The sequence below is a fragment of the Hemiscyllium ocellatum genome, chromosome 7 (genome assembly GCF_020745735.1).
Source record: "Hemiscyllium ocellatum isolate sHemOce1 chromosome 7, sHemOce1.pat.X.cur, whole genome shotgun sequence".
NCBI lineage: Eukaryota > Metazoa > Chordata > Chondrichthyes > Orectolobiformes > Hemiscylliidae > Hemiscyllium > Hemiscyllium ocellatum.
In genome coordinates this window covers 43,842,396-43,862,657 of record NC_083407.1, presented here as the reverse complement: position 1 = coordinate 43,862,657, position 20,262 = coordinate 43,842,396, and the positions used below count along the sequence as shown (strand labels likewise).

General features: G+C 39.6%; 1 protein-coding gene across 2 annotated transcripts in view; it reads right to left on the bottom strand.

Moving 5' to 3' along the window:
- The window catches only part of LOC132817060 (inactive dipeptidyl peptidase 10-like), a 924,305-nt gene that overhangs the window by 65,743 nt on the left and 838,300 nt on the right, over window positions 1–20,262 (bottom strand). For both annotated transcript variants that reach the window (XM_060827148.1, XM_060827149.1), the window contains 3 exons: window positions 16,153–16,274; window positions 9,039–9,086; window positions 7,334–7,432 (listed from right to left, as the gene is read on the bottom strand). In XM_060827148.1, coding sequence (XP_060683131.1) covers window positions 7,334–7,432; window positions 9,039–9,086; window positions 16,153–16,274 — 269 coding nt within the window. The remainder of the gene's footprint in view (window positions 1–7,333; window positions 7,433–9,038; window positions 9,087–16,152; window positions 16,275–20,262) is intronic.

Sequence of the window (20,262 nt, the reverse complement as noted above, 5' to 3'; positions counted from 1 at the left end):
ATATCATAATATTCAAGGATATGGGACAAGTTAAGGAAATTGGGATTAGTGCAGCTTTAGTGGTAGTTATTTTGGTGCAGACTCGATGGATCAAAGGACCTTTCTGTGCTGCATGTATATATGTAAAGTAGACTGATGGAGTGGTAATTGACTGGGTTGGGTTTGTCCTGCTTTGTGTGCACAAGACATACTTTTCACATTGTTGGATAGAAGTCAGTGTTGAAGCTGTATTGGAATAGCTTGGCTAGGGAAATGTCTAGTTCTGGAGTATATGACTCAGTACTATTGCAGGAATGGTGACAGGACCAATGGGCTTTGCAGTATTAGTCAGAATTACTGACTGTTGTGGAAAGGCATTCTAAAATGCAAAAAAACAATTCCAGTGGAATAAGAAAATAAAAGTAAAACAAATCAGTTTCATAAAACAGACATAACAAAATATAGGTACTGTGCAAGATGGGTTAATATGTATGAGAAATTACATAAATTCTGGATGTGATATAAATGAATCAGTAATTAACAATTAGCCACAATTAACACCAATTTAAATAGGTGCTCACAATGGAAATTGCTTCAAAACAGACATGTTTCAAACAATGAGAATGATAATTATCAACAAGAAAATAGTACAAAGATAATCTACAGAACAACTGATATATCTGCCCTTCCAGTCAATTGTTCTGGCATCTGTTACACTTTTGTTTTCTTCTGTTCACTTTCTGCCATGTCACATATTTTAAAGGCTTCAAATGAGACAATTGCTGCGAATTGATTTTTGTTCTCACTCTCCACTTCATTTCTTTAAAGTGGATAATTTTTGCTTCATTTTGTATTTGAAGTCACAACAATGAATAGAATACTTCTGCTTATTATCACAAGCAATCTAAGGTTAAGCTGAAAGCAAATTCTTTGGAGAATAAACCCCAGTCTATCCAAACATTCCTTAACCCCAACCCTAAAAGTGGAGCCTCTGTTAAACGACAGTGACAGATTTTCATTTTGTATGCAAACCATCCTTATGGCCTCTCGGAATGATATTGCCAAATTACTGATAGATTTTGCAGAAGTGGCTCGGGGAATGGAGCACTATTCTATGCGAATACAAATTGATCCCAGGAACCATATTCCAATGTGCATGATTCATGAAAGTATAGACTGACATACGTTATAACAATACTGAAAACCCCAGAGAAATTGTGCAAATAGCTATTAACGCTGTTTCCATAATGTTTCTGCTGATCTTCTGCCAAAGTTATGGGAAGAGATCAATGTGGCCTCTGTGGAAATTCTAGGCAAAGCCAGGTAGTTCAGATAAGGGGGTACCTTTGTTCTGCCCTTTTATTTACATGGGAACATTGGGATTGGAGATGAAAAAGACTACATTTCATGTTGATCTTCTGCAATCTTGGGGGTTGCATTACGTAATGATAATGGATATGTTGTCTGATCGTAGTCGTCAATCTCCTTCAATTAATCTGGAACAGATTCAAAGAAAATTTGCAATCTCAATCCCAGGAACAAAAGGACCAAAGTGCCATTTTGGTCCACGAATATTATGCTTAATGTACATCAAAGCTTAAGTTACTGATATGCTGTATATTCCATTTCATGAAGACCTTGCCAAATTGCTAAGAAGAATACAGCTTTTTGATGAAAGCATAATATCACCACCTAATACCAACTCTCTCCAAATTACATGGACCAAAGCTAAAGCATGTAGTGCAACTGTATTCTTTAATCTTGTGTTGATCCTCACCTTGCAAGGAATTAGTATGTTAGAGAATGACTTCTACATATTGATGAGTTGCGTCCATGATCCGATTTATATAATACCTTTGATTACCACTGGATGTTTCAAGGTGCTCATAGCCAATGAAGCACTTTTAACGTGTGGTCACTATTTTAATGTAAGTGTTTGCACAATTAAGAAAGCCCCTGGGACCAGCACATTCATCACAGCTCCAAAGGTTTTTGTGAGCAGGATAATTAGTTGAGAGTCAATGTTATTTTTGTTGTCAAATTCAGAACTTCCCATATCATGTGTCATTTCAAAGACCTTACCTTTTCACTTTCAGCATTTCACTGTATAAGGTTATTTCAAAGCACTCTTGGCACACCTATTAAGTGTTTCTTGGGCATTCCTGGAAAGAATTCACCTTTTACCATTGGTTCAAATTCTTTCTCCAGCTATTACAGATCATAGAGTCATAAAGATGTACAGCATGGAAAGAGACCCTTCGGTCTAACCGTTCCATGCCGACCAGATATCCCAAGCCAATCTAGTTCCACCTACCAGCACCTGGCCCATATCCCTCCAAACCCTTCCTATTCATATACTCATCCAAATGCCTCTTAAATGTTGCAATTGTACCAGCCTCCACCACATCGTCTGGCAGCTCATTCCATACACGTATCACCCTTTGCATGAAAAAATTGCCCGTAAGTCTCTTTTATATCTTTCCCCTCTCACTCTAAAACTATGCCCTCTGGTTCTGGACTCCCTGACCCCTGAGAAAAGACTTTGCCTATTTACCCTATTCATGCCCCTCATAATTTTGTAAACTCCTGTATGGTCACCCCTCAGCCACTGACGCTCCAGGGCAACAGCCCCAGCCTGTTCAGCCTCTCCCTGTAGCTCAAATCCTCCAACCCTGACAACATCCTTGTAAACCTTTTCTGAACCCTTTCAAGTTTCACAACATCTTTCTGATAGGAAGGAGACCAGAACTGCACGCAATATTCCAACAGTGGCCGAACCAATGTCCTGTACAGCCTCAACATGACCTCCCAACTCCTATACTCTGACCAACAAAGGAAAGCATACCAAACGCCTTCTTCACTATCCTATCTACCTGCGATTCCACTTTCAAGGAGCTATGAGCCTGCACTCCAAGGTCTCTTTGTTCAGCAACACTCCCTAGGACCTTATCATTAAGTGTAAAAGTCCTGCTAATATTTGCTTTCCCAAAATGCAGCACCTCACATTTATTTGAATTAAATTCCATCTGCCACTTCTCAGCCCATTGGCCCATCTGGTCAAGATCCTGTTGTAATCTGAGATAACCCTCTTCACTGTCCACTACACCTACAATTTTGGTATCATGATTATTTGATTCCCTACAGTGTGGAAACAGGCCCTTCGACCCAACAAGTCCACACCGACCCTCTGAAGAGTAACCTACCCACCTCTGCTAATGCACCTAACACTATGGGCAATTTAGCATGGCTAATTCACCTGACCTGCATATCTTTGGACTGTGGGAGGAAACCGGAGCAACTGGCGGAAACCCACGCAGACACGGGGAGAATGTTCAAACTCCACACTTACAGTCGCCCAAGGCTGGAATCGAACCTGGGACCCTCGTGCTGTGAGGCAGCAGTGCTAACCACTGAGCCACCGTGCCACCCTATCATCTGCAAACTTACTAACAGAACCTCTTATGCTTGTATCCAAATCATTTATGTAAATGACAAAAGTAGAGGACCCAGTATCGATCCTTGTGGTATTCCACTGGTCACACCCACCACCCTCTGTCTTCTACTTTTGAGCCAGTTCTGTATCCAAATGGCTAGTTCTCCTTGTATTCCGTGAGATCTAACCTTGCTAATCAGTCTCCCGTGGGGAACCTTGTCAAATGCCTAACTGAAGTCCGTATAGATTACATCTACCGCTCTGCTCTCTTCTGTCCTCTTTGTTACTTCCTCAAAAAACTCAATGTTTTATTCTTCATTCAGCCTGTCCTTAACTGATGTCAGTAACTGTATTATTTTAAAATCTGGAAATCATTGAGTATTCTGTTCTTCAAGTGAATTCAGAATTTTCATTTGTTCCAACAAGGCTGAGGAAAATGATCAGTAATGTCAGGATTGTTTTGGCCAGCAGTTAACTAGTTCAACAGAATGTCCATCTTTGAGAACCAGACACTAGTTAGGGCCAGGACTTTGTCCAAATGGAACACTTTGGAACAACCCAATGAATCAAGAATATGATTCATCCAGCCATTCTGAAATTGAATGGGTTAACCTGCTAGGAATCATGATATGTTCTTTAAGAGAATGAAAGTGTCCTAAACTTCTGATCTGGGTCAGAATTTCTATTTCAGACCCAGGTAAGACAAAAGAAGTTACCTCTTTATTTTACTATGATTTTTCTGGTCTGACTTGCAATATAGAATGAATATGAACAGACAGTATAGTAATCCATGCAAAGAACATCAAAGTGAATTTTTGTACTAGCCAGGTTCCCTTTTTACAACATTTAATTGCCATGTTATACTAAGTAAACAAAGGTCCCAAAGTCACTTTAAAACATTACCAAAAAACAGCAAGTGTTTAATAAAAGTAGGGGAGTGAGTTGGATGGCAGCACATGGGTGATGGAACGATGAGGTATCCACCAACTGTGGAGGTGGGGGTGAGTTTCAGGTATCGTGGCATGTTGGCCAAGTATTGGATGTCGCAGGGATTAGCGAGGGGGTGGGTTTGGCGGGGTGGCCGGGATGAAGTGTTTTTATCAGTTACTGGAAGCCATCACAAGACAGGCATGATGGTACAGAGTGTATGATGCAAGAATAGGGTATGTGACAACCTTAAGCCAGCTCCATTGTTTGCTGAGATCCTGGCTGATGTGGATGTAACTTCAATTCTACATTCCCATGAACCCCCATTAACCTTTCATCCCCTCACTTCCCAAGGATCTATCCACCTCTGCCTAAAAAACATTCAAGGACTCTGCATCCACTGCCTTTTGAGGATAAGAGCTCCAAAATTATGATCCTTTGAGATAAAATACTTCTCCTCATTTCTGTTTTAAAAGGTGCAACCCATTATTTTTGAACAGTGATCCCTAGTTCTAGATTCAACCGTATGAGGAAACATGATGCCCACAAACATCCTTTAAAGCCCTCTGAGGACTTTATATGTTTCAATCAAATCACTGCTTACTCTTCTAAACTCCAGCAGACATAAATTTTGTCTGTTTCCTGATGAAGGGCTTTTGCCCGAAACGTCGAATTTCCTGTTCCTTGGATGCTGCCTGACCTGCTGCACTTTAACCAGCAACACATTTTCAGCTTTGTTCAACTTTTCAACATAAGACAACCTGCCCATGCCAGATATTAATTGAGTAAACCTTCTCTGAACTGCTTCCAATCAGTTTGCATCCTTCCTTAAAATGAAAACCAATATTGTATACAATACTATGATGTGTGGGGGTGGGGTTAGGGGTCAGTACAAGATTGTGAGATTGTTTTACAGTTACACTTGAGTTAAAATAGTTTTAACTTAAACTACAATGTGTAAACTGAAGATCAGGACCCATCTGTTTTTTGAAACATACCAAATTCTAATTGAAGGTCCAAATCATCATTGTTGTCAAACTGATGGCCTTTCATTTGACAAAACAATTTCTCTCTCTCTCATCATGTAACAAACTCATTGTCCAACTTTGTTGGTCATGTCTTAATGGTACCATAAAAGGGCAAGTAGAAGATGGAGGCTCTGAAAACTACCTCAAGTGCTACAGGGATTGAACTCATGCCTTCATTAAGCATCATGCTTCAACCAACTGAGTTAACTGATCCTATCCACAAAATGTCCGACAGTTTAAACTGCCACTTCCCTTAATGCTTGACAGAAGTTTAGACTTTTACCAATTTTTAAAATCTTTTCCAAACATCACTTTTAGGCAGCAATTCTCTATTAACATGTTCTAATATATGAACTCAGGCATTGGAGATTAGAACAAGAGTCTAATTATTTCATGATTTTATAAGTTTTTATTTACATGACATTCACACTAAAATATGCACCTCCTAACACAGCCACTTCAGATTCAGTTTGTTCCTTTTATTCAAAACACAATTGAATCCTTAGTTCATGGCATCATCTATAGATAATGAAACGTTTCATACATTAATTCCTCCAAATATTAGCACTGAAGTGAAATACCTGTCTGTTTGAGGTCAGCACACCCATTTGTTAGTTGTCCTGCCCAGTGGAAGTGGAAAAAATCCAGATTTAAAACTTTTCAAAGTATTTGAAGTACAGTCTATGGCTTATGTGTTTCCATTGTTCGAAATACCTAGACCTAATTCAAATGGTCTAATATATAACCTCGAGTTTTAGTAAATAAAGTTTTCATGCTGAAAATTGGACTGTCTTGGCAGAAATTTCAAGAGATATACGCTGAAGTATTGGTTAAAATTGAAACCAACAGGATCTCAGTGTAATTTACTATACCAATTTAACAGTAGAATATCCTTGTCATTGCTAAAGGAAGTTCTTTTCTGTGGAATTCTGTGTTATTTGGAATAATTAACCAAAATTAAATTAGTAGCATTAGAAGGAGAGTTGGAGTTAGAGATAAAAGCAGAGGCTGAAAATAAATGCAACATTATGGCATTCAGACTTGGAAGAAGGAAAGGCTGTCCTCTGCCCAATGCAGGTTGAGTTTGTCAGGATTCTACTGTGAATGAAGCGTTAAAAAATTAATAAAAGATGGAGAAAAGATATTAAGGGAAGAAAGAGATATGGGAAGAAGAAAGAGGAACAGCATGAACAACAATAGGAAATGTTTCTGTGACAAAGTAAAAGCAGAACTTATAGTTTGAACAGTGGTTCAAAACCAACTGAGAGTTTTGACTTTGTAAAGAATATCCATTTGTACAGAAAAAGTGAATGGTTGTGTAGCCATTAAAGTTAACAGAAGAACCTCTACAGAATCCAGAATTCACTAATTATTTTCAAATCTTTCCTTTGAAGGATTATGACACAACCTTAGGTTGATCATTTAAACAGTGAATGAATTTACAACATTTTGCAAAGTAAGGAAATTCTTGGCGATCATTGGTAGTGGTGGGGTGTAGAAGAGTAACATTAGAACTCAGTGTAGGTTAATACAAGTTTTAACGTCAAATTAGTGGTGCTTGGTTTTCTATTTCTATTTATATATAATAAGGTTTGTATTTGTTTAAAAAGTGTGTAATTTTGTGGCATGGTTCAGTTGATTACTTGCTGGGTATCTGGATTTATTAAAAGCTAAATTGTATCTAATAGGATTATGACATTGAGAAAAATTGAGATTTTATTTTGAGGGCTTAATAGAAATTCATGTTTAGTATACTTTATTAAGGATTTTTGATAGATGGTATGTGGTCTGTAATTTGGAGCCCTGTACAGAAGTGTACTTTTTGCGAAACCTTATCCGTTTTCTTTTTGATCTTAATCTTCTTTGGACAGTTAGTATCCACAAAAGTGAAAAACCACAAATTACTGGATCTGGATAAATCATTCCTGTATAATTAAATAACACAAAATAAACTTAATTCACTCACCATAATCAGCAATATGAACAGCCCTGTATTCTGGTTTGTGGATCCTTTTTCCTTTGATACATTCATGCAGAACAGCATTATCTTCCAGTATGTAGGTGTCTATATAATAAAAATAAAATAAATACATTTGTTTAGGCATCATAAAAGGCATGGTAATTTTAATATCAATCATGAGGGTGACCAAACATATGGAGACAATTGCAAGGTACATCACTTTTATTACACTACTCAGGTTACAACATTTTTATGAGTGACAGTAAAATATCACAATAGAAAATCACTTGACCCATGCTAGTGTAACCAAGATTAATAAAAACAAAACCATTCAGACCAGAAATGAACTTTCCACATTTTATATTTACCAGTGCATTACTTTGTGGTTTCACATTACTCTCATGTTATTCTATGTCCTAATGTTGTTCTCATTATTCAAGACAATGCACTTCATTAACATTGAATGGAAAACCAACCAGTCACTTTTATCTGAGTGACTGTAATACTCCGGAAAAGTTATTGATTCTCAACTTGACAATATATGTCCAGAGGCAAGAACTGGATAAATGTTCCACATAAACGATGAAATCCCAATAGTACTATAGCCCCTCAGTAATATTTTGAAGTATCAACCTAGACATTTAATAGTTTGGTCTGGAACTTAAAACCCATGCAGCCTTCTGGTGCAAAATGTATCATGTTATCTCATAGAGTTACAGAGAAATACAGCATAGAAATAGACCCTTCGGTCTAACTTGATCTTGCCAACCAGTTATTCTAAATTAACATAGTTCTATTTGCCAGCATTTACCGATATCCTCTAAACTCATATACCCATCCCGATGTCTTTTAAATATCGTACTAGCCTCCGCCACCTCCTCTGGCAGTTCAATCCATACTCGCACCACCAATCTGTGTGAAAAAGTAGCCTCTTAGATCCCTTTTATATCTTTCCCCTCACACCCTAAATGTATGCTCTCTAGTTTTGGGCTCCCTTACCCTAGGGAAACAAACTTGACTAATCATCTTATCCATGCCTTTCATGATTTTATAATTATTAAACAAAGACTGATTAAGATTTGCATATGTCAAGTAAAAGCAAATGAATAATTTCAGTCTCATAGTATGGAGGATTAAACTTAAATTTGGTTTATGATTGGTAATAGAAGATAAACATCAAGAAAATATTTCACAATTTTACTCTCTGACTCCCCTCACACATGGGAATAAGTTCAGCTTTAAGATTGAAGCAATCATTCTGTAAATTTAAAAGGAAGGTTAGGATCACTAAAAGTTGATTACATTAACCTACTGCTTCTGCAGCTTTCAAAAGAAAACTTGGTTACATTCTTGACATTTAAAAGGGCAAACATTAATGAAAAGCTGTTTTTCAAATCAATTTCTGTTTGTTTATAAACACAGATGGCACTGAGCCAAGTCTAATCAAAGTCTAATCAACTCCTTCAAAAAAAAATTGAAAAATATTTCTTCAGAAGAAAGTAGAGGGACAAAGGAGAAGACCAGATGTCTCTGAGGAAGCCGTGATGTCTGCAAGATCTAGCTATACCTATGTGTTCTGCATAATAATTGGGGTCCTTGCTATTTTAAGGTCTAATGTCTGTATTCAAAAGCTGTCTAAAATTAAGGACAAACAAATAAGCATATTTGCTCCAAGTAAGTTGATCGTGTAGATCTAGGAATATATACTTACTGTTTGGATTGCTTGTGCTATGGACTGAGACCATCGGTATATTGGGACCTATATGAAATATAGAATATAAGAAAAGATTAATCTAATACCCAGTAAAATTAAAATATGTATATGCTTTTGTGAGAGACAAGTAGGATCTTATTCATCTGCACAGCAATTTTTTTTGCTGTGTCCTGATCTAAAGGTATATCAGAGAAATAAAGAAGGTCATAATTGGATCTTTTAATGTGAGTACATTTCTTTCATAGTACAATATTCAGAATAAGGATATTAATAGAATATATATGTCAACTTATATGAACCTCACAATCATGTTATAGCACTGTCTTTACATGTGAAGAACTATTTTCAAATTTGAACTTTTTATTACACTAAAGTCACTTGAGAAGCTGAAGATGAAAAATAAAGTTGCAACCAAAAATGGTATTTGAATTCCCACTTGCGGATATCAGAAAGGAAAGTAAAGATTTTTAAAATTGGTTCCTTTTAAAATGGAGATGGTCAAACAATCAGCTTTAAGAAGATTCAAGTAATGTGATCCTGTTCTGAGGTCCTTACTGCCTCATTAAGTGAGCAAATAAAGTGGCACATATCAGATATTTGAAAGAAATATATGCCAGCATTCAAAATAGAGATGAGATTCTTGCACTTGAATGGAGAGGCCTGAGACACAGCTAATAGCAGGACACAATCTCACTAGTGTAGACAGCTTACTGAAGACGAGGCCTTGAAGATCTATGAAGGAGATAACTGGTGCGGAATCACGTTTAGGATGGGGCTTACTGGCAATTGGAAGGTACAAGAGAGAGGCCGTTGCCAGAAGAGAGAGGATGGCCAAGAAAGCAATGTTTGGGAGAGAGCAACTCACAAAATTTGAGGAGGGAAGGGATAGCAGGATGGTGTGTAGCAGATTAAGAAATGGAACAGTGGCCATGATCGGACTCTTAATAGTTGAGCTGCAATTTTTCAGAACAGGCCATTGCATTCAAGTGCAAGTCATCATCACAAGATGTTATGTTTTAAAAAAAATTCTACTGACTAAATACAAATGAAATGGGAGTTACTCGCATTTTAAGGTTTCCTGGCTGCTGTAACTGCATTTTGTTCCTTCCTCAATATAGTCAATGAATCACCTGAAGCATTCAAAAGGTACTGGATTGAATCACAGTTCAATAATAATGAAGTAGGTCTTGTGTCAAAAGCAGAATGCAAAGATCAGTTTGAAATACAAAGTAAAACCTGGAAAATGGAGTTTTAAAAATTGCAAGTACGATTAAACAAGAAACAACAAGATGCTATCATAGAGAATAAGGGTAGGTTGGCCAGCTTGAAGAGTTAATTTATTACTATACCCATTAAATAACTGTTCTGCATTGTTGAAAGTAGCATCTGTTCTGCTGTTATTTTATTCAATGGAATGTGTATAATAACATGTTTTGTGACAGGCTTAGTTTATAGAGAGATGATGAGATACTTTTACTGAACTTTGAAGTAGTATTGAACATGGTAATTGAAGAACACAATACATGTTTTAATGACACAGCTTTTTCCACTATTGCAATTCATTTTAAACAAATGGCTTTCTAAGTAGAGTAGAAAAGGAGATTTTACACAAAATGTAGACACTTTCATTATTGCTAAAGCACGACATGATCTCAGCCCCTGCAGTTTTGTATTAACTTTGTCTTTTGTCTGGACTTTAAAAAAAAATTGATCCACATAACTGCTGCAAGCTAGAACAGAAGTTAATTAAGCCTTTGTGCTACAAATTACAAAGTTCTTTTATAAAGCACTGATTTGACTCTGTTACTTTGAAATGAATGCATTTGAATACCTTCCACAGTATAAATTCACTGACACAATAATTCAATTGATCCCAAAGAAACTATCTAATCTCAACAATCAAACTATTTTGGCATATTACAGCTAAGTGTGGGGGGCTCGGGTTAGGGCCATGAAGGTAGGGGAGGGGAGGTGGAAGGCATTGGAAGTAAAGGCTGGGAAGTGGCCTTTGGCAGCTATCCAGTAGCAACACTGTCCCCCACCCCACCCCCTCATGATGGCAATCTGCAAGTAGACTGAATTTTAGTTTGGCTTTTGACCAGCTAATTTGTTGCTTTATCTTTACTCGTCTTCTTTGGTCAATTCAGACTTTTTCAGAGATTGTTAGTGTGCTCACCAAATCTTCTCTACTTTTCTTTTGGTAAATTCTTAAATTCCATTTGTCACCGTGGCGAGTCTGCACTTCCCATCTAAAGTTTTGCAAGTCCCGGAAAACAAGTAGGAGAATCAGCACTATTGTGTGATGGTCTTATCTATGACCTGCATTCCCATGTGGTGATGCTCTGTGCTGGAGTTTAATCTTCAGAATTCACTAAGGAGTACACTGTTTTAATTAGAGAAAATGAGTGACTGATGACAAAGACTTTAATTTCTCTTCTGCCAGTTTATCTGTTTCTATATCTAGTCATTAATAAATAACAAATCATTGGTTACATTCTATGTGCATGATAATATTATTCAGTAAACCGATTTTATCAAATGCTGATATGGTCAGGCAAACAGGCATAATAAAATGACTCAGACAACAAAAACATTCCTTGAAGGGGTGGCAAATAATACTCACTCTCTTTGACTTAAGAGCTTCACTATGGGATAAAATTATTTTTTCAACAAAACAATTACTTGGTTTGAATAGATTCCCATGAGGTTTTGTACCCTCCTCACTGATAAGTCATGTCATTTCATTACTGTCTGACAAGAAGTTACCAGTTGTCATTGTGGGCCAGGCATCAGGGAAGCTGCTGTTAATATACTCAAGGAGAGGCTTAGGATCAGTGGAAGAACTTAGGAATGACAAGCTACCCACTCACGACCTTCCCTTCCAGCTAGTTAAATGTCCTCCTTTGCCACCAAACCACAATTCCTTGATTTCTACAATGTATTTTGGCTTACAAGTTATATTTTTGTTCGATGAAAAGTGAAACACATGGTCTAAACTATGACATTAAAAAAGGTTACAACTGAAAGCACAGTGAAACATGGTGTTGTTATGACTTAGTATGTAGCCTTGCCCATTATTTTGTCAGTTGTATCTCAGAGGAAAAAAAACTCAAGCTCAAATACATCCATTTTCTGCAGGGTTGAATGTAGAAATGATAGAAGGACATGTGCATGCTGACAGTAAAAGGACCATGATTTCACATTTGAAATATATAGTGCACTTATTATGCACACTGAAATTGCAATAAATATTATATTATTGTATACCTCCACATTTTTTGGCTATTTTGTAAGCATGGGTAAAAATTGGAACAAACTGAAATACCCTACATGAAATTAGAGAGAGAAAAAAAATTGTAATCATTTGGAGGAAGATGCTCCAAGCATGGAAACACAATCCACACTGTGATAACATAAAGTAACAGTTGGTCTGAGACTCTTACACTATCTCATGTAAAGTCGCACTTTAATACCTAAAAACTTCCTCCATTATGAGTCAATATACTTGTGATCATGTAAATTATCTAATTCGAAACACCTGTCATCTCTTGATATTTTTGACTGAAGAAAGACAGAGCAGAAATACAGGGTAAGGGCTAAACTGATCATTCTTGTAGTAAGTATGACCAAACTTGAATGCAGAAACTTAAACAAAAATAAATATCTTTGAAAATTTTAATGTAAAAGTGTAAACAATTTTACAACAACTTTATAGACACCAAACAACATTGCACAAAGATATGACTATTATATAGCCTTGTGCAATATTCTGAACTAAATATGGAAATTGCAGAGATTTTAAAGTCATGCATCTCAAAGTTGATTTTGATTATCATCTTTTGCATTTGTAGTCAGAATAAAGATTCATAACCCACTATCTCAGCCTTCTGTAGCAATCCCTTGCATCATAGATGTCTGTCTTCAGCCAATTCAATTCACTCCACTTGATATCAGAAAATTAATCAGATACTGCAAAAGCTATGGGCTCTGACAACATTTTGGCAATTGTATTGGAGACTGGTGCTCCAGAACCTGGTATACCTACCATACCTGTTCCAAAAATAACTACAGTACTAGCCAATTTTCTGCATTGTCTAGTGGATGCTGGGTATGTGCTATACATGTAAATCAAGGCAAATCCAACCCAGCCAGGGAAGTGATGGAGGGTGTCATCAACAGTGCTTTTATGCAGTACCTGTCTAACAATAACCTATCTATTAGCACCCAGTTTGGCTTCTACCATGGTCATTGAGCCTTGGTCCAAAGACTGACAAAAAGGATAAACACCAGAGATGTTGTGAGACTAACTTTTTTTGGCATCAAGGAATTCCAGCAAAGCTAGAGTCAATGGGCACCCTGACGAATATCTCCACTACTTGGAGTCAGACATGTCACATTGAAACTAACAGAATATGGAGAAGCCTGGATACAGTGGACATGAAGATGGTATTATTACGAGTAACGGAGATTGGACCAAAGGGCACTGCCTCAGAGTGAAAGGATGATCCTTCAGAACTTAGCTGAGGAAGAACGTTTTTCAGCCAGAATATATGGAATGCATTGCCACCAAAGACTATGGAGAAAGTGAGGACTGCAGATGCTGAAGAGTCAGAGTCAGAAAGTGTGGTGCTGGAAAAGCATAGCAGGTCAGACAGTATCTGAGGAGATGGAGAGTCAATGTTTCGGCATAAGTCATTCTGGATGAAGGGTTAATGCCCAAAACATTGACTCTTCAGCTCCTCAGATACTGCCTGACCTGCTGTGCTTTTTCAGTGCCACACTTTTCGCAGAAGAGTATGGAGGCCAACTCATTGAGTGCCTTTAAGACAGAGAGAGATATTTCTTGATTAATAACGTGATCGATGTTTGAAGGGAGAAGGTGTTGAGAAATATATCAGTTATGATTGAATGGTAGAGCAGACTTAATGGGTCAAATGGCCTGATTTTGCTCCTTTAGCTTATGGTTTTAAGGCACAAAGGAAGATAGTTGTGGTGGTTGGACGTCAGTCATTTCAGTTCCATGTCATCTCTGCAGGAATACCTCAGGATGTAGGTTTGTTTGCTGAGCTGGAAGGTTCATTTCCAGACGTTTCACCACCTTACTAGATAATAGCTTCAGTGGGCCTCCGGGCGAAGCATTGCTGATAATTCTGCCTTTTTTTATATGTTTGCGTTTATTTGAGTTGGGGATGTTATTTCCTGTTCTTTTTTCAGGAGGTGGTTGATGGGGTCCAACTCAATCTGTTTGTTGATCGCATTCGGGATGGAATGCCACGCTTCTAGGAATTCTCATGCATGTCTCTGTTTGGCTTGTCCTAGGATGGATATGTTGTCCCTTTTGAAGTGGTGTCCTTCCTTATCTGTATGTAAAGATACTTGTGAGAGGGGGTCATGTCATTTTGTGGCTAGTTGTTGTTCAATGAACCTTCCAGCACTGTGAGCAAACCTACATCCAGAACCACAACCAGAACTACAAATCTTCTCAAAACTCGCGAGGAATACCTCAGGCCAGGGGTCTAGGCCCAACCATCTTCAGGTGCTTCACCAATGACCTTTCCTCCATCTTAAGGTCAGAAGTGGGGATGCTTGCACAATGTTCACCACTATTAGTGACACCTCAGACACTGAAGCAGTCCATGTCCAAATGAAGCAAGACAAGGAGAATATCCAGGCTTGGGCTGACAAGTGGCAAGTAACATTTTCACCACATAAATACCAGGTTATGACCATTTACAACATGAGAGAAAATATCCATCATTCTTTGATATTCAATAGTAATACCATGGCTGAACCCACACTATTAACATCTAAGGAGGATATCATTAGAAAAGTGATTCCAAGAACAGGTTAAAGGCTAGAAATCTTTGAGCAAATAACTTATCTCATGACTCACCAAAGCCTGTCCAACATCTACAAGGCACAATCAGGAATGTGCTAGAATACTCCCCACTTGCCTGGATGGGGATGGGGGGCATATCCAACAACACTAAAGAAACTCAACATAATCCAGAACAAAGCAACTTGCTGGATTAGGACCGAATCCACAAACATCCACTTCCTTTACATTGACACTCAGTAGCAGCAGAGTGTGTGATCAACAAGATGCACTGCAGTAATTCACCAAGGATCCTCAGACAGCACCTTCGAAACCCAGGACCAATATTGTGTAGGACAAGGGCATCAAATTCATGGGAACACTACCATCTGCGAGTTCCCCTTCAACCCAATTACTATCCATACTTGGAAATATATTGCTGTTCCTTCAGAGTCACTGGGTCAACATCCTAATGGATGTTTTGCTGTACCTACATCAAATAGACTGCAGTGCAAGCACACAGTTCACCATCATTTTCTCAAAGGCATGGATAATTAATTCAAGCCTAACCAGAAATGCCAACATCCATGAGTAAATTAAAAAAAGCAAGCTGGGTGGTATGGTGGCTCAGTGGTTAGCACTGCTGCCTTACAGCACCAGGGATGCATGTTCAATTCCAAACTTGGGCAACTGTCTGTGTGTAGTTTGTACATTCTCCTGGCGTCTGCATGGGCTTCCTTTGGTGCTCTGGTTTCCTCCCACAATGCAAAAATGTGTAGGTTAGGTGCATTATTCGGGGTAAAGGTAGAGTAATTGGGTAGGGGGAATTGGTCTGGGTGGGTTACTCTTTGGAGGGTTGGTGTACTTGTTGGACCGAATGGCCTGATTCCACACTATAGGGGATCTATGAAGCATAGACACTCAGCTGTTGGAGCCTACCCCTTCTCAAAGAATTACTGGAGTATTGTGATGGTGAGTAATTATTTTTCAGGGTAACTCCATTTCTTACAAAGCTCACTTTAGGGGCCAGCAGAATGATGGGTGCCTGCATGGAATTGCTAATCACCTAAAAAAAAATGGACAATTGGCAACTATGCAATAGATACATGATTTTTTTTCTAGTCACAAATGCTTAAATCAATACTCATGAGACCTTCCACTTGATCTTCAGCAAGTGAACTTGCCCTGAATAAACCACAACTAGCTTTTGCTTCTTAAAGTATCAGGATATTTTAATTACAGAAGAACAGTAAATCAATTGTATTTATTGTCTCCCACAACTGACTCAGAGCCTACCTTCACAGTGCAGTGTGAAGTGTTCGTTACTGGGGCTGAAGTATGCACTGAAGTAAGTGCAGTTATCTCTATGGAAAGTGCAGGAAAGACACTGGCGATGAAATGATCCAACAGTGTGTACACTATCAAACAGAGCAAACATAAGAAAACAGGTTACCAACAGAGAAATATGTACCAATGTGCTGTTACTGACATGCTCGTGTAATCATAATGCAAATTCAATATGTTTTCACCAAAAAACAGACCAAATATTTATCCCCAATCAAAAATAAGGACTGTCAATATTGGAAATAATGACAGAAAATGCTGAAAATATCCAAAGTCAGGTGGAATTAGAAATGGCAAAGTCAACGTTCAGGTTGATAACATGTCATTAAAACAGGAGGTGTGAGAGATGAACAGTTAGGGAGTTACAGAACTAAACAAAAGGCAGCAGGAATAGTGATCTGTAATTAGATAAAAGACAAGTGATGGCTAAATAATAAATAATAAGGATTTAATAAATAGAGACGAACCAGAGAAGCAAGAGACGGAACAAAAGCCCAAAAGGTGTGTCAATAAGACCATAAGGTGGAGGAGCAAATGTAGGCCATTCAGTCCATTAAGTCCTGTCATTCAATAAGACCATGGCAGATCTGAGTTAAAAATCAGCCACCAGGTTTATTTGGCAGCACTAGGTACTTCCTGGTGTTGTACGATTTTTAACTTTGTCCATCCCAGTCCAACACTGCCTCCTTCACATCATGGTTGATCTGATTAGCCCCAACTGCACTTTACTGCTTTCCCCTATGACCCTCAATTCCCTCACTGATTAAAGTATCTGCCTATCTCAGCATTGAATATACTTAATGACCCATCCTCAACAAGTTTCTACAGAAAAGAATTTCAGAGATTCAATGCCCTCTGAGAGAAGAAATTCCTCCTCATCTCTGTCTTAAATATGAGACCCCTAATTCTGACATTATGCTATCTGGTCCTAGACTCTGTCACTATGGGAAACAACATTTTCTCTTCTACCCTATCATTTTCCCAGAAACCTTGCATATTTCAATAAAGACACCTCTCGTTCTTCTATATTCTAATGAATACAGATCAATTTCTATTCATATGGAATAAACTTGCAGAGAAATTCATGGATGCAGGTACAGTTACAATGTTTAAAAGGCATTTGGATAAGTACGTGAATAAGAAATGTTTGTAAGGATATGGACCAAGTGCAAGCAGGTAGCACTAGTTTAGCGTTGGATCGTGATCGGCATGGACTGTTTGAATTGAAGGATGGGTTTCCATGCTGTATGACTATATGAAAGAATTAACCTCAACTTGGAGACGCAAGGTTTGATCAGGGATAGTCAGCATGGCTTTGTCATAGGGAGAACATGCCTAACAAATCATGGATTTTTTGATAAGATACAGAAGAAGGTGATACAGTTGATGTATGGCTTATATGGATTTTTGACAAGGTCCCACATGGGAAACAGGCAAATGGGGATCCAGAGTAACTTGGATTAATGGTGCTGGAAGAGCACAGCAGTTCAGGAAGCATCCAAGGAGCAGCGAAATCGATGTTTCAGGCAAAAGCCCTTCATCAGGAATAAAGGCAGAGAGCCTGAAGCGTGGAGAGATAAGCTAGAGAAGGGTGGGGGTGGGGAGAAAGTAGCATAGAGTACAATAGATGAGTGGAGGAGGGGATGAAGGTGATAGGTCAGGGAGGAGAGGGTGGAGTGGATAGGTGGAAAAGGAGATAGGCAGGTAGTAAGTCCAGACAAGTTATGGGGACAGTGCTGAGCTGGAAGTTTGGAACTAGGGTGAAGTGGAGGAAGGGGAAATGAGGAAACTGTTAAAGTCCACATTGATGCCCTGGGGTTGAAGTGTTCCAAGGCGGAAGATAAGGCGTTCTTCCTCCAGGCGTCTGGTGGTGAGGCAAGGAGGCCCAGGACCTCCATGTCCTCGGCAGAGTGGGAGGGGCAGTTGAAATGTTGGGCCATGGGGTGGTGTGGTTGATTGGTGCGGGTGTCCTGGAGATGTTCCCTAAAGCGCTCTGCTAGGAGGCGCCCAGTCTCCCCAGTGTACAGGAGACTACATCGGGACCAACAGATACAATAAATGATATTAGTGGACGTGCAGGTAAAATGTGGATGGATGTGGGAAGGGAAATTGTGGTCTCTAAAGAAGGAGGCCATTTGGTGTGTTCTGTGGTGGAATTGGTCCTCCTGGGAGCAGATACAGCGGAGGCGGAGGAATCGGGAATACGAGATGGCAAATTCCAGAACCTTAGGAGAAGACAGCTGAAGACATGACTGCCAATAATGAATGAAGGAAGGAAGGTGGGATTAAACAATTGATACAGGTGAATTTTCTTCCAGAGATTACCTTCCAGACCAAATTGATTTTCTCCTGCTCCAACTTTTCCAGGATCTGAATACACATTATGACAAAATGCCATCCCGTATTCCCAATTCCTCCACTTCCGCTGTATCTGCTCCCAGGAAGACCAGTTCCACCACAGAACACACCAGATAGCCTCCTTCCTTAGAGACAGCAATTTCCATTCCCATGTGGTTAAAGATGCCCTCCAACACATCTCGTCCACATCCCGCACCTCCGCTCTCAGACCCCACCCCTCCAACCATAACAAGGACAGAACGCCCCTGGTGCTCACCTTCCACCCTACCAACCTTCGCATAAACCAAATCATCTACCGACATTTCCGCCACCTCCAAAAAGACCCCACCACCAGGGATATATTTCCCTCCCACCCCTTTCCGCCTTCCGCAAAGACCGTTTCCTCCGTGACTACCTGGTCAGGTCCATGCCCCCCTACAACCAATTCTCCCATCCTGGCACCTTCCCCTGCCACCGCAGGCACCAACCTGTGCCCAGACCTCCTCCTAAAGGAGCCTTCCACATTTATCAAAGTTTTACCTGCATATCCACTAACATCATTTATTGTATCCGTTGCTCCCGATGCGGTCTCCTTTACATTGGGGAGACTGGGCACCTTCTAGCAGAGCGCTTTAGGGAACATCTCCGGTATACCCACACCATTTAACCACACCGCCCCGTGGCCCAACATTTCAGCTCCCCCTCCCACTCTGATGAGGACATGGAAGTCCTGGGCCTCCTTCACCACCAGACGCCTGGAGGATGAAAGCCTCATCTTCTGCCTCGGAACACTTCAACCCCAAGCATCAATGTGGACTTCAACAGTTTCCTCATTTCCCCTTCCCCCACCTCACCCTAGTTCCAAACTTCCGGCTCAGCACTGTCCCCATGACTTGTCCGGACTTGTCCGACCTGCCTAGCTCCTTTTCCACCTATTCACTCCACCCTCTCCTCCTTGACCTATCACCTTCATCCCCTCCCCCACTCACCTATTGTACTCTATGCTACTTTCTCGCCACCCCCACCCTGCTTTATCTTATCTCTCCACGCTTCAGGCTCTCTGCCTTTATTCCTGATGAAGGGCTTTTGCCCGAAACATTGATTTCGCTGCTCCTTGGATGCTGCCTGAACTGTTGTGCTCTTCCAGCACCACTGATCCAGAATCTGGTTTCCAGCATCTGCAGTCGTTGTTTTTACCCTATCCGGGGTAACTTGGCAAGTTTGTTCCAAAATTGGTTTAGTGGTAGGAGGGAGACAGTAATGGTCGAAGGCTGTTTGTGTGACTGGAGGCCTGTGGTATACTATAGGGATCAGTGTTGGGTCCCTTATTGTTTATGATAAATATATATAAACAATAAAGATGAAAATATGGGGGAATGATAACTAAGTTATGGATGACACAAAGATGGACTGGATAGTTAACAGTGAGGAAGAAGATCATAAGTTACAGGAAGATAATGACAGGTTGATGGAGGACTTTTGCCCAAAACATCAATTTTCCTGCTCCTCAGATGCTGCCTGACCTGTTGTGCTTTTCAAGCACCACATTCTCGACTCTAACCTCCAGCATCTGCAGTCGTCACTTTTGCAAGGTTGGCCAGATAGGCAGATCAGTGCAGATGGAACTTAACCCTGACAAATGTGAAGTGATGCACTTTGGAAGAAGTAACAAAAGAGTACACAATGAATGAAGCTCAGAGGAATAGAGGGATCTTGGGATGCTGG